Below are 13,935 nucleotides of genomic sequence, written 5' to 3'. Positions count from 1 at the left end.
GTGTGTGTGTGTGTGTTTAGAGTGTGTGTGTGTGTGTGTGTTTAGAATGTGTGTGTATGTGTGTTTAGGGTGTGTGTATGTGTGTGTTTAGGGTCTGTGTGTGTTTAGAGTGTGTGTGTGTGTGTGTAGGGTGTGTGTGTGTGTTTAGAGTGTGTGTGTGTGTGTTTAGGGTGTGTGTGTGTTTAGAATGTGTGTGTATGTGTGTGTTTAGGGTATGTGTGTGTGTTTAGGGTGTGTGTGTGTGTTTAGGGTGTGTATCTGTGTGTGTCTGTTTAGGGTCTGTGTATGTTTAGGGTGTGTGTATGTGTGTATGTTTAGGGTATGTGTGTGTGTGTTTAGGGTATGTGTGGGGGGGGTGTTTAGGGTGTGTGTGTATGTGTATGTGTGTTTAGGGTGTACGTGTATGTGTATGTATGTGTGTGTGTGTTTAGGGTGTGTGTATGTGTGTGGTTTTTTTAGGGTGTGTATGTGTATGTGTGTGTGTTTAGGGTGTGTGGGGTGTGTGTGTTTAGGGTGTGTGTGTGTGTGTTTAGGGTGCATGTGTGTGTGTGTTTAGGGGGTGTGAGATGTAATTAACACCCCCCCCACCCTTTTGCAGAAGATAAAGAGACCCCAGAGGCTCTCTCTGCCTGATTCACGTAACCCAGGAGACTAGGGCAGAGCATGTCCACACTGGGGCTGCCAACCATCCAGCTGGCTTTCTTTCCTGCCGTGTCCAGGGAACGGGACTCAAGACAGTACTTAGGGGCGCCTGGGTGGCTCGGTCGGTTAAGTGTCCAACTCGTGATATAGGTTCAGGTCATGATCTCACAGTTCGTGAGATCGAGCCCCTCGTCGGGCTCCCCACTGACAGCACAGAACCTGCTTGGGATTCTTTCCCCTCCTCTCTCTCTCCCTCTCTCTCCTCTCTCTCTCCCCCTCTCTCTCTCTCCCCCTCCCTTTGCCCCTCCCCTTGTTTGCACACACACTCTCCCTCAAAATAAATAAACATTTAACAAAATGGCAGGAGCATGTAACAGCTTCTGCTGCACAAAGCCATCACTGGAGCACTCAGCAAGGAGCCGGGAGCACTCCAGGGACCTGAGGCACGTCAGCACCTCACTGCGCTCTCCCGACCACCTCATCGGGTGGCACCATCATTATCGCAGTTTGACACACTGGGAAGCTGGGGCACGGAGAGGAGCCTCAGGAAGCACTGGCCCGAGGCCACCTGGGTAGGAAAGCACCAAATTCAGACCCAGAAGGCAAAACTGGGCGGCAATCATGCGGGGCTGCCGGCAAGGGCTGGGGTCGTCTCGGTTTTCAGACGATCCTACTCTAGTCCTGACCACACAGGGGCAAGACGGTGTCCTGAGCACGGCTGTCATCTGAGAAATAAAAAGCCCTGCTATCAGACCTGTGCGCCCGGGGACTGTTTCTCAAACCCACCCCTGAGCACAACACCATTTCTCTAAAGCCCTCCATGGCTCCCCACTGCCCACAGGCGCAGATCCAAGGGCTGCAGCAGGTAGGTCAAGGGCAGGTCCCCACAATGTGGCCGGGGCCCTGTGGTCAACACCCAGGGCGTGGAAGCCCACTGCCTGGGACTTGAACCCTGGCCTGCTTCGTGCCTGAGTCTCTGTGTGTGTGTGGTTAATAACAACCCCACCACACTGGGCTGCAGCGGAACAAAATGAGTCAGAATCACACAACCCCAGAACCGCGCTGGGCAGCTGGTGAGCACCTGCTCTCCCCTGGGCTTTCATCACCCCCACCCGAGTGGGAGTGGGGACGTGAGCGGTTCTGCCCAGCACACTGACCTCCAGGCCCCACCACCTCTCTGACTTGGTCTGCTGCCCCAGGCTCAGTTAGCAGCCTTCCCCTTGTCCTGGGGTTCCCTTCCGGCACCTTCCATGCCTTACCATCCGCTGGAAGAGTCCAGAGCTCCCTACACACCACGCAGCCCCTTGTGGACTTTCTCCCCAGGCTCCGTGAATGAGAGCTTCCCAAACGGCAGGAAGGACCAACACTGAGTGTGTCCGGCAGCGGGAAGTTCTCAAGGAGGGCCAGGAAGAGGAAACATGAGGACCTCCGATCCCTAAGCACCTGCCACGTGGCTGGAGCGTGACCAGCACTACCTTCCACTTAATCGTGCCCAAGATGCCAAGCCCTTCCACTCTGCAGATGTCCAAGCTGACGCTGGAAGGTCACGTAGCCCTTGAAGGGCCTTCTTTAAATGGCAAGTGCCCAACTCCAAAACCACTGCTCCAAGCCAGGGGTTGGCTGACTGTACGGAGTAGATGTTTTTGACTTCAGGGTTTCTGTCGCAACTGGTTACGCGCTGCTTCCTGGTGGCTCACAGGCCGACACACATGTAGAACAGGCTTGTGTTCCGATGAAACTGAAATCTGGAGGCTAAAATGTGACTTTTGCATTTTTACACGTCCTAGAAGATTCTGCTTTTTCTTTTCCTCCACTTAAGCAGGCAAAAACCATTCCTGGCTCACAAGCCATACGAAGTCAGGAGATGGGCTGGATCTGGCCCACCGCCCTCATTTGCTGGCCTCTGCTCTCAGCCAGGGAGCAGGCTGCGCCCAGGAGTTTGCTGGCCCTCGGCTACAAAACGCGGCCAAAAGTTCTCCAAAGGGAGGCACGGACGGACACACAGATTTGGAGAAGTCCCCTGGTATTTGTACATGGCCCTTTGAGAAAGTCCCCACCAAACCTGAACATACGAATTTCTTCATTCCAATCTTTGGAACAACCGTGGCAGGAAGGAGAAGAGATTGCCCATTTTAGAGATGGGGAAACCAAGGCATGGGACCAAGTCCGTCTGGAGGGTGACATCTGACAGTGCATAGCAGGGGTCTGAATTCCAAACATGGACCAACAGACGGAGACCACCACCCTGGCCTTCAAAGTCCCGTGCTGCCCCCCTTCCCACGGGACCGTCTGCATCCATCAAAACCCTCCCAGAGCCTCCTCCATCCACAGGAGAGCCTCGTCTATGAAACAAAGCAGGTCAGGAATAACGAGCAGAGAGTAAGTGCCGGGTCCCTGGTTGACGCTGACGGTGATCGATGTTGTCGAGAGGCAAAGTCTCCCCAGGACGCGCCGGCCGGCGGCTCCGCGTGTGAGCGATGAGGTGCTGGCGCTCGGGAAATCCAGAGTAAATAAGCGCCCCCGTGACAGTGAGCAGGCGCTCGGAGAGCAGCGGGGCCCGGCGGGGCAGGCGTCCAGACGAGCCCCGTGCCAGGCGTGGCCATCACAGAGCTCAATTCAGCCGCTGCCGGGCCCGGCCACGTCGCTGGATGACAGGGGTGACGGATGAGGGAGTCCTGAACCTTGGCTCGTCAGGCCAAACAATTAAACCCTCTGTGGCGGGCAGCGTTGTCAGGAATGCCAAAACCCAACCAATCCACGAGGGTGGCGCGGATTTATGTCTCTGTGAGCCTGCGCCAACGGGTTTGATTCATGGCCCAGATGCCAGACGGACCTGCCTCCTTAGACAGCTACCCAGGGGAGGCCGGGAGGAGGAGGAGGAGGGCGGGGAGGAGGAGGAGGAGGAGGCTGCTATGTGCCCGGCCCTTCAGAAAACCTAATTGGTGGACTAAGAACACTCATGATAAACAAACAGGAAGGACCCCACTGGCCGCCAGCCCTCTCTATTCTTGACTCTCCGTGTCTGGGGTTGACAGCAAACTATTGCTCACCCCTCGGGCTTGGCCAGCCGGTCTAGTCCGAGGATCTCCCTGCAAGGGATCGTCCCAAGGGCCCTGGTCCAGGAGGTGGCCCCCACGCGCTCCCGGGCTCCCGTTCCCCTCAACACCAGAGGCTTTGCTGGTTAACATATCGGAAGTCAAAAGTGGGTTCTCAGAGGTGAAAACAATGGCCTGTTAACCAGCTCGAGGAATGTGGAAACGGGCTCTCATGGGTGAACGTCAAGGTATTAATGCCTATAATATCTGCGACAGACTGAGCTGTGTCCCCCAAGTTCATGAGCTTGAAGCCCTAACCCCAACATGATGGTATTTGGAGGTGGGGCCTTTGAGAGGCGATTGGGATCACGTGAGGTCATGCAGTAGGTCCCCCATGGTGGAGTCAGCGTCCTTATAAGAAATAGCAGAGAGCCTGCTGTCCCCATCTTTCCACCATGAGAGCAAGAAGGCGGCCATCCACAACCCAAGGAAAGTACCCCCTCGCCCCCCACCCCTGGTGGCATTTGGTTACTAAGACAACAGCACAGAGACGCACCCTGAGAAGAGGCCTGGACCCTGGGCCCCTGGGGAGTGTCACCTACCCTAGTCCTGTCCCTGGGCTAGGGGGTTTCAGCTGCCTGCTTTGGGATGGCCTTCTTATCTGCCTTGAGAGAGCCTTTCATGCAAGGTGAGGACTTCATCACATGTCCAAGGCAGGTGACCAGGAGGTGGCTGGGCCATGGACAGTCTTCAGGGGTCCCAGTGGACCTGAGAGTTCCCCACCCTGCTGAGGATGGAGTTTGAGCATTTTCCTGTGTCTAGGGCTGGAAGGCGGGGCTGTGACCAGGGGGTGGGGGTCTAGGGCTATATGCCATTTTACTAATGAGGACCGTGGGGTTAAGGACGATGCCACAGTTTGATCTTCTCAGTAGCTTCTCAGTCTTCTGAAGGTCATGGCCCCCTCTAGAATATGATGTAAGTGACGGCTCATACACTCATACACCGACTTCAGAGGGCCCATAGGGGCCTGCGCTGGCCTCCCCAGCTGGCACTTCGGGTCTGCTACACCCCCTTCTGGGGGAGACAAGATGCAGCCTGTCCGCAGGCTGATAGGGCTCCCCCTGTGAGTAGGAACAGAGTTCCCAAAACTCTGGTGGCCTGGGGGAGAAAACCAAGTATCTGTGAGCTTCAGCCAAGAGCTGGAGAAATACAAACTAGATTGATGTCTCTCCGTGTAGGATCAGAGTCACCCCACAAACACCAGTGCCTGTTTCTGAACTGAGGCAATCCTGAGGGAGACAGCTCTGGCCCGTGCTGTCCTTACACTCTGGATCCTGCACTCTCCTGCCCTGCTAGCTGGTCGCTGCCTCCAGGAAACCGCTGGGAGCTCTATGCTCCCTCCTCCAGGGGCTCCTCCCTCCTTCAGGGACTCCTCCTTCTCCTCTCGGGGCTCCTCTCTCTTCCAGGGACTCCTCCCTCACCTCCTGGGGCTCCTTCCTCCTCCAGGGACTCCTCCCTCTCCTCCAGGGGCTCTGAACCGCCCACTCACTGCCTTCCACTTTCTCAGGATGACCCGCAGCAGCACTGGTAGCCAGGGCTCCTCCCTGATGGGCACAGGGGACAGGACCTGAGGCACTGCTTAGAAAAGACCCCATCTTGAGAGTCACCTAGAACTTCTGAGTCTTTCTAGCGGGAAAGTGGCATCTGCCACTTAGATATTGTTGGGTTTTTTTTTTAAGTCTGCAAAATGGGACCAGGCAAACCTGCCCTATCTACCACACAAGAAGGCTGGGAAGAGCAAATGAGGTCAAAGATGCGAAGAGACTTGTAACAGACAGCAGTGGTCAACAGGAATTGTGAGGTTTCTGGTATTTTGGATCCGGTGAGGGGAGGGTCCCCCGGGAGTGACTGTGAGACTCCCTGAGGTGAGCATTTGCACATGTGGGCAAGGACTGGTGCTCGCCCGGTGCTCTTGGCACACCCCCTCCACACAGGCACACACACGCACACACACACACACATGAAGCCCTACTTTCCACTTCCTATCTGCACGTTGGCGGAGGGCTCTGTGCTGACTGACAGGTGCACCTGTTTCCTGCGAAGTCACAAGGAGGCCACGGCACCTTCTCGGCCTGGGCCCCAGGGGCAGACGCAGAGAATCGCTGTTAAGCCCGCCCTTGCCGCTCGGGACTTGGTGAGGGCCAGCTGGCTGTGTATGTGACAGCCAAACTCACAGCCACCTTGCCTGTCCGTCCTGGCCCCCGTACAGCTGCCCCAGCACCCCCGCCACTTCCTCTGGGCCCCCCGGGAATCCAGAACCTCCAAGCTGAAGGGCAGGGCTCTCATTCATTCAATAAACAGCTCTGAGCACCTGCTGTGTGTCAGGCTCCATTGTTGTTGCTATTTGTTCTCACTGCTAGTGGGAGTGGAGGTGTCCTTTATGCGGGGAAAGCGCTTGCAACTGTGGGTTTTCAAAGAGCTCTCCTGTGCACTCACTGCCAGCAGGTAGGGTGAGCTGCCCTGAGGCCACACAGGTGGGAAGCTGGCAGAGCCAGCTTGAACCCAGGTCCCTTTCCAAGCATTCAGGGATCAGTTTTGCCAGTGCGTTCCCAGATCTCTGTCCAGTACAGGGCTGTTGCCCTTCAGCTGTAGTCACGAAGGGCCCAGCAATCTGGTGGACTAGAAAGCCTGCACATCCTTCCACGACAGACAGCCACACGGTTGCATAAGATTTAACAAGTGTTGGTTAAATGCAGACCTGTATGCACACCAAGGTAAGAGACATCACGTGGACGACAAGCAAAGATGTTACAGATTGCCACGGTCACGTGTGTGCTTGAGGTTTTCCTGGGCTTAATGCTCAGGCTGGAGGAGGAGGTAAGACTTTGGGTCCAGAAGCCACTGAGAAAGGCAGAACCCTGAAGGGGCTGCTCCTCCCACCATCAAAGGGTGAACTAGAAAAATCTCCCCGTATGCACAATACAAGAAAGAAGTTTGGTTTCAGCGTGGGCTCTGGGATAAAAACCAAACCAAACCAAATGAAAGGCTAATCACCTTTCAGAGTGTGGAGCCAGGGGCCTCTCGCAGAATTTTGGCTTGGGATTCAAGTTTAGATGCGGGGATTCCCAAGTCAACAACACACACTGATGTAAAGCACAGGAATCATGAAGGTAAATCCCCAGGGGAGCCTCAGTGAGGCAAACACCAGCCACTCGGAGGGTCCGGCCCCAGCCACGGGGGTCTGCACATAAAGTCCTGCTTGGCTCGAGCTCATAGCTCAGAACTACAAAGACCCTGAGGATCCACAGGGCCAGAGACCCCAGATGGCGGCATCAGGCTCTGAAACTTCACCTACTTGAACAATCTGATGGACATTATAAAATACGTACACTCAGAATGATTACAGATAGAATCTGTACCTGGAAAGAGGGCAAATTTTACACGATGCAAAAAAGGACAGCGAATGTAATAAAACCCCAGTTAGAATTCCTTTCGAAATTACTAATGATTGAACTTGACAACTCAACGGACTGGTTAAAAATCAAGGCTATAATGAGGTGTGGGGATGGGGACAGAGAACGGGCAGAAGGATTGGGGGAAGGGCAAAAGAGAGCAGCGGAGGAGGTGTGGGGAGAAGAGGAGAGGAGTCGGGCAGGGTGAGCATCACGGTCCGTCAGTCAGTCCATCAGTCAGCGCATACGAAGTAAGTACCGACACATGTACACCAAGCGGCACTGGGTATATGGACGATAGAGGATAGGCTGACGGGTGGGTGAAGAAGGAGGGGTCGGCAGTGGAGTAGATGAAAGGTGTGCGGTAGTTAGGGGTGGGTGGGTGAGTGCAGGCAGTGTGGGTGACAGGTGGCACGTGGTGACGGGGGAAACAGGGGATGGGTAGGGACAGCAGATAGACACGGGCATGAGCAGGTTGGCGAGCAGGGGCATGAGCATGTAGATGGACGGCTGGGTGACTATGTGGCTGTAAAGATGAACAAGAGGTTGGTTTGGCAGGTGGGAGAGAGCTGGATGGGTGAGGGGCAGAGGGTTGGGAGCGTGGGAACAGAGAGACCACTGGGCAGGGAAGTGGATGGTGTGGCTGGATGATGAAGGGTAGATGGGGTAGTTTCGTGGGGGACAGATGTTGAGTGGGAGGAGAGTGGGATGATGGAGGTGGTGGAGGAGTGGGTGAGTGGGTGTTGGGTGTTTGCACAGAAGATGGTGAGTAGATGGAGAGATAGACATATGTGGTGTGAATGGGTGGCTGCATGGGTAGACAGAGGCAGATAATGGATGCACGAGTAGACAGAGGTAGACAATGGTTGCACGAGTAGACAGAGGCAGATAATGAATGCACGGGTAGACAGAGGCGGATAACGGATGCATGGGGGAGGCAGAGCCCACCACGCCTCACGCACCTGGGCTTTGGCCTTCACCGCGCTGTACTCGGCCTTCATCCTCTTCTGGGCGTCTTCGTCCACACTGGGGTCCCCGATCCTGTTGAACAGGGAGGCCGCCTCTTCCAGCAGCCGGTCCAGGAGCACAGCCTGGTTGCCCACGTTGTGCAGCAGGACCTGGGCGTGGCCCAGCTGCCACTGCTTCTCTTTCAGGCCCAGCTGCAGCTCCACGGGTGGCTCCAGCGCCACCGTCACCTTCTGGAACCAGCGGTAGAACTCGTCCCGAGCCAGTAGGTACTCGCTCCAGTGCAGCCACACCCACTCGATGCGGCTGTGGACAGAGGAGGGGGGAGGTGAGTGGCCTGGGGCCTGGGCAGCTGAGCTGCTGCCCCCTCCCCAGTACTGAAGGGGGGGGTGTTGTGGAAAGGAGTGCAAGGAAATGACACCATCTTGGGGCCTCAGAGTCACCTGCTTGGTGACCCTCCAGGTTCTGGCCCCACGTCAGGTGGTAGGAGTGTATCTAGTAATGGACACAGTGCAAGGGTGTCGGGGCTTGCCACCGCTCAGTGGGGAGAAGGTTGGGGGCCCGTGTGAGCGCTCTAGAGGCACCATGAGCTGGCTGCATATCCCTGCCCCCTCACCCGCCTCAGTTTCCCCATCTGTAACATGGAGGTGGCTCTGTCTCTGCAGCCAATGTCAAATGGCTTGGCAATTCCAAGTGAACGGGGTTTGAAGGGCAGAAAGCACAGTGCAAAGCCACCCCGGCCACTCAACCTTCTGGCTTCCTAAGGAAGTGGGGAGGGGACTGGCCGCTCTGATCACTGAGGGCCTACTGTCCGCTCGACATTTGCTAACCTCTTCTGTCTTGCCGACTACCTTTAAGGAACTCCCGATTGTACCCGTTGTCCGGAGGAGGAGCTGGGGCTCAGAGAGGTCAGGTGAATTCCCGAGACCACAGTGCAAGCCGGCAGCAGAGCCAGAGGCAGAGTGTCAGGTCCGCCCAAGCCCGCCTCCCTCGATCCCTGCCTCTCAGGTTCAGGCACGGAATCCAGGCTAAATGGCTGGCCATGCAACAGGGCACACGGCCATTCTCCTGGAGGACTGACCCGCAGCAAGTCTACCAGGAATGTATTGTTGGCAAAACTTCGGCTCCCACCACCCATTCTCATCATTAAGCTTGATTATAATTAGAAAGAGGCAGGGCTGGCCTGAATCCCGAAAGAACATCCTGTCCCCAGCAATTCCAGGGCTGGAGAATGTCCCTTGGACAGAAGCCCCAGGACAGTGCAGCGGTGGACAAGGGTCCACAGAGACTGTGAAGGGGGGGGTTCCCCCGCCGCTCTACCTGTGACAGTGGGTCATGTAGGTGACGGTCTCCTCCCACTGGGCTTTGATGTCCCTCAGCTGGGCCAGGATCTCAGGCTTCTGGTCGTCATGGCAACACGCCAGGAGGACTTCGGCCGCCCGCAGCACGAGGTCCACCTTCACGCGCCCCTCAGGCTCCAGCTGGCATATTTTCTGCCGTGGACACAAAAGCCGGTTTCGGGGGGTTAGACAAGGCAGGGCCTTGGCAAGACAGTGGCATGATGGAGAGAGCCAGGAACGGGAGGCCAGAGGAGCTGGGTTCAAATGGCGGCTCTTGCGTCCTTCTCCTGTGACCGTGGGCCATGAGGTTGGAAGGCCCTGAGGTTGGAAGCAAGGCACTGGGGAGATTCACGCAGAACCAGGGAGCCGTCGGATGGTGTAAGTCCCCTCCGCTTCCAGCTGTGTGAGCTCACACACGTTTCATTGTCTCGCCGGGCTCAGTTTTCTCCTTTGTAAAATGGGGCCACTCATAGTACTGAGCTCCCAGATTTTTTTTCAGTATTAAATGAGAAAACACAAGGTAGGGGTGCCTGGTGGCTCAGTCCGTTGAGGATCCGACTTCGGCTCGGGTCATGATCTCCTGGTGGGTGAGTTCAAGCCCCGCCTCGGGCTCTGCACCAACAGCTCAGAACCTGGAACCTACTTTGAATTCTGTGTCTCCCTCTCTCTCTCTCTCTGCCCCTCCCCTGCTTGCGCTTTCTCTTTCTCTCTCAATAATAAATAAATAATCTTAAAGAAATTTAAGAAAATAAACAAACATAAAGGGCAAGGTGCAGGTCACGGTGTGTGGGGCCATGAGACTCTGCCTCTCAGGTCTACTGCAGGGAGTCAGTTTGACCCGGGCTCCAGCCAAGGCTCCAGAATTATCTCTGAATTTGCAGTTTGCACCGAGGCCCTGCTCCCTCAGCTGCTCCCATGACCGAGCAGGAAGAAGGCAGGCCTGTCTCTGGGGCATCGGGCTCCTCTGATGGGTGACAGGCCCCAGACGCCCTGCGGCCTTGCCAGACTCCCTTAGAGCCATACTGTGGTCCCAGACGCTCCCCGATCTCCTGGATTGGGGGGTCAGACCTGCATCGGACTGGCCTCACCCCTCCCAGCCTCCCTGGGCTCCCAACCTCCCAACATCTCTCATGGATGTTTTCCTATTGAACATCTCTCGCGTTGAATCTCCTCTTGGCCTTGGCCTCTGGGAGGACCAAGATGAATATACAATGTCTGGCAGGTAGTATATTTCTGATTAACATCAGCTCTCGTCCTTATTAACTGCCATTACTTAGTTCTTCGGCAACTCAGGCGTAGTGTCCATTGTAAAAGTACAATTGGATTCCCATTCCAGAGCCATTGCCTCCTACCTGCCTGACCTTTGTCACTTAGATTCTCGAGGCCTATGAAATGGAGGAAGAGGACAGTTACACCGCTCAGGGTCACAGTAACATTCCTCGATGCAGGGAGGGCCCTGGGCGCATTCCATTCTCAGCCTCCCACTGTTCACTGTTAGTCCTATCTTTTCATACCTTTGAGCCCTCTTTACTGGCAGCACATTTGTCTGAAGTTCAAGCTCATTCCCCAGCCTGTCTCCCTGGGGGCTGGCAGCCAGCCTTCTCAGAACGAGGCAGTCCCGGCGGGCTGGCCGTCTCTGACCCTTCTCTGTGGATGGTGCAGGGGTGAGGGAGGGGGAGCCAAACGCTGCTTCCTCCATAGCTGTGTGACCCCAGGCAGGTCACTTAATCCCTCCGGGCCTCCCTTTCTTACCCTGAGATTGTGATAACCATGCCTGCTTTCTCTACCCCATAGGGTTCCACTGTTAATTTTTTAAAATATAGTTACTTAAAACATTGGTGTGTTAGGATACTTTGTAAACGGTGGAGGTATGATGTGGACCCTTTTGTGACACGTGCAAATGGGCAGTGGTGTTAATCCTTTTTACTACTTCATGTGAGACTGGTTACTGATGATGGTGGTGACAATGGTACGGAGGGACGTCCCCTCCTCCCTGTGTTATCACAGCATGAACCTAAACAAGCTCCTTCCACAGGCTCTCTGGGGTCTATGAGTGTGTGTCAGGGGTGGGAGGGGGCAGGTGGAGAGCAGGGAGGTACCCTAAGAAAGGGAAAGATGTTTTGTTTGTTGTTGGAGCCCGGCCGAGCAGCGGAATGTAGTGGGACCCCACAGGGTCATGGCCGAGACCCCAAGTCCCACTCAGGAGCAAGCAACAATGTGGAAGACAAAGATACTATAGTGATGAGTGTGGACCAAAGGTCCGAGGGCCACTGTGGAACGTTCTGGGCTGAGCAAGATTACCCACCCCCTGCACATAACATTTCACCCCACTCAGGAGCAAGAGCCCCCCAGAGTGACTCAGGAGGAATTTCTTGCCATCCTGTGAGATTTAGTTTAAGGACCTGATGTTTCTGACACCCAGCGCTTAGGAGCAGGCGGCAGGCCCACCCCGCCCCCCAAGCTAGCAACCACATGTCACAGCGATCACAGTTTACAGACAAGGGTGCTCGGAGCCCACAGAAACCCTGGGCTCCACAGGGCTGGTCCCTGCAGCTATCAGGGGTCTCCTTCTACCTGCTGTCTGTCCAAAGGAGGCTCAGTCGGAAGAATCCAGAACCTAGGGAGCCCACGGCCTCGGGGGAAAAAGCCGAATTCGTTTTCTCTGCCACAGCCAAGGGGGACCTGCCAGACCTGGAAAGTCCCCTTGAGGACAATGGCCCCTCTCTTAAAGGCTCGCTTCCTGATTGTGTGACCTCCCCTAGGCCTCTGGACCTTTGCTCTCCTGACTCCTGCTCAGAGAGGGGCTGGCCGGAGCCACAGCAGATGCCCAACTACGCTGCCCTTTGCAGCAAAGCGAGCCTGCTGCTTCCTTCCCAGAGAGAGGAGAGGCAGCCAGTCCCAAAGGCAGGACGGCAAGCCTCACCCTGCCCCCAGCAGAAACATCTGCCCCCAAACGGAAATATCGACCAACGGGGTGTTTGCTGGAGGCCGGGGGCCAGGAGGCCAGAGGCTGTGGCTGAGCTGGTGAGTCCAGCTTTCAAGAAGTTGTTTCCACCTTTCTTCCATGCTGTCATGATTACGCTCTTCGGCTGGTGTGCGGGTCCTTTAGAGCTGATCACCAGCAGGACCCAGGAGTGCTTGGCAGGAGGGACTAGCCGGCCGGGAAGGGGTGGATGGGAAGGAGCCAATGAGGGCAACAGCCAGGTGAGGGTTGGATGGAGGGAAAACTTTGGGGAGAGAAGAAGAGATAGATCAGCAAAGTTGGAGGGATGGGGTTAGGGAGGTCTCTCCATCAATGCAGCCAAGACCAGGTAGGCACTGTGCTAGGTACTATGCTCAGTACTATGCTGGGTATTATTGCAGTACTGTGCTGGGTACTATGCTTGGTATTGGGTGAGGTGCTAAGTTGAGCTGGCTCCTATGCTAGGTACTATACTGGGTACTATTCTTGGTACTATGCTGGGCACTGTGCTGTGTCCTATGCTGGGTCCAGTGCTAGGTACACTACTGGGTACTATTCTCGGTACTATACTGAGTACTGTTGGGCACTGGGATCTAGGAGAAACAAACATAGCCGGTGCGTGCAGCTGTGGTGGGGTCGCAGAGAAGCACACGCGTGACCGTAACAGCCACAAACACCACAAAGTAATGACCCGAGTGCCAGGGAGGGACGCAGGGAAGTCCAAGGAGGCTGCGAGGAGGTGGTGTGGGCACCGAGCCTTAGCAACATGCAAGCACTCGAGATGGGGCTTGAGCAAAGGCAGAGAAGTGCACTGTGTCTGGAGGCCAAGTTCAAGGAAATGGAGCCTGTGTCTGACCACAGAGGGGCCCGGGAGCCAGTTAGGAAGCAGCCTGGCTGTGGCCGGGCCCCAAGTGCAGGACCTCGAGGCTGGAAACCAGCGGGCAAGGGGACGCAACGCTGGGACCTGGGGGAAAAGTCACCAGTTGCTCCCTTCACCAGATGGCAGGAGTGAAATGTTTTCTTTCTTGTTGCGAAACGGGTTTTGAAATGTCAAAGCCCAGAAAAGAGCAAGGCTGAGCCCGTGGGAGAACCAGAGATGGAGCCCCCGGATGCCAAGTCCGGTCCCTGAGGGCTCGGTCGGGGGGCGTGCTCCCCACCCAGTTCCACCCTGGGCTGGCCAAGGGCTCTTCCTAAGGACCGCTCTTGCCTCGGGTCAAGCCTGACCCACCACCAGAGGGTAGCTTCCTGTCAGTATAAGGGTACAAGGTTCAAAGGGATTACACAGGGCTGTGGTGTTCCAGGAGTTGGGGCCGCGGCGTGGGGGCAGCGGGAGGATTTCATCACTAGCACGCACGTGCGCACGCGCACACACATACACACATGCAAACTAAAAGGCATCCCAAGTAGAGGCAACAGCACAGGACAGAGGCCCGCAGACAGGAAATCTAGGCGGTCTGCCAACAGGAGGGGGTGTGTGCTTGGTAGGCGGACGGGCAGCGGCAGCTGAGGCTGGAAGACAGGTTGGTGTTGACAGTGGC

The 13,935-nt window shown here is 56.0% G+C and overlaps 1 protein-coding gene across 3 annotated transcripts in view; it reads right to left on the bottom strand.

The window, feature by feature from the left end:
• Positions 1–13,935, bottom strand: part of SYNE3 (spectrin repeat containing nuclear envelope family member 3) — an 89,368-nt gene that overhangs the window by 42,137 nt on the left and 33,296 nt on the right. For all 3 annotated transcript variants that reach the window (XM_029951050.1, XM_029951051.1, XM_029951052.1), the window contains 2 exons: positions 9,416–9,588; positions 8,092–8,401 (listed from right to left, as the gene is read on the bottom strand). In XM_029951050.1, coding sequence (XP_029806910.1) covers positions 8,092–8,401; positions 9,416–9,588 — 483 coding nt within the window. The remainder of the gene's footprint in view (positions 1–8,091; positions 8,402–9,415; positions 9,589–13,935) is intronic.

This window comes from Suricata suricatta, chromosome 9 (assembly GCF_006229205.1).
Source record: "Suricata suricatta isolate VVHF042 chromosome 9, meerkat_22Aug2017_6uvM2_HiC, whole genome shotgun sequence".
Classification (NCBI taxonomy): domain Eukaryota; kingdom Metazoa; phylum Chordata; class Mammalia; order Carnivora; family Herpestidae; genus Suricata; species Suricata suricatta.
This window is presented reverse-complemented; position numbering and strand designations above follow the sequence as displayed.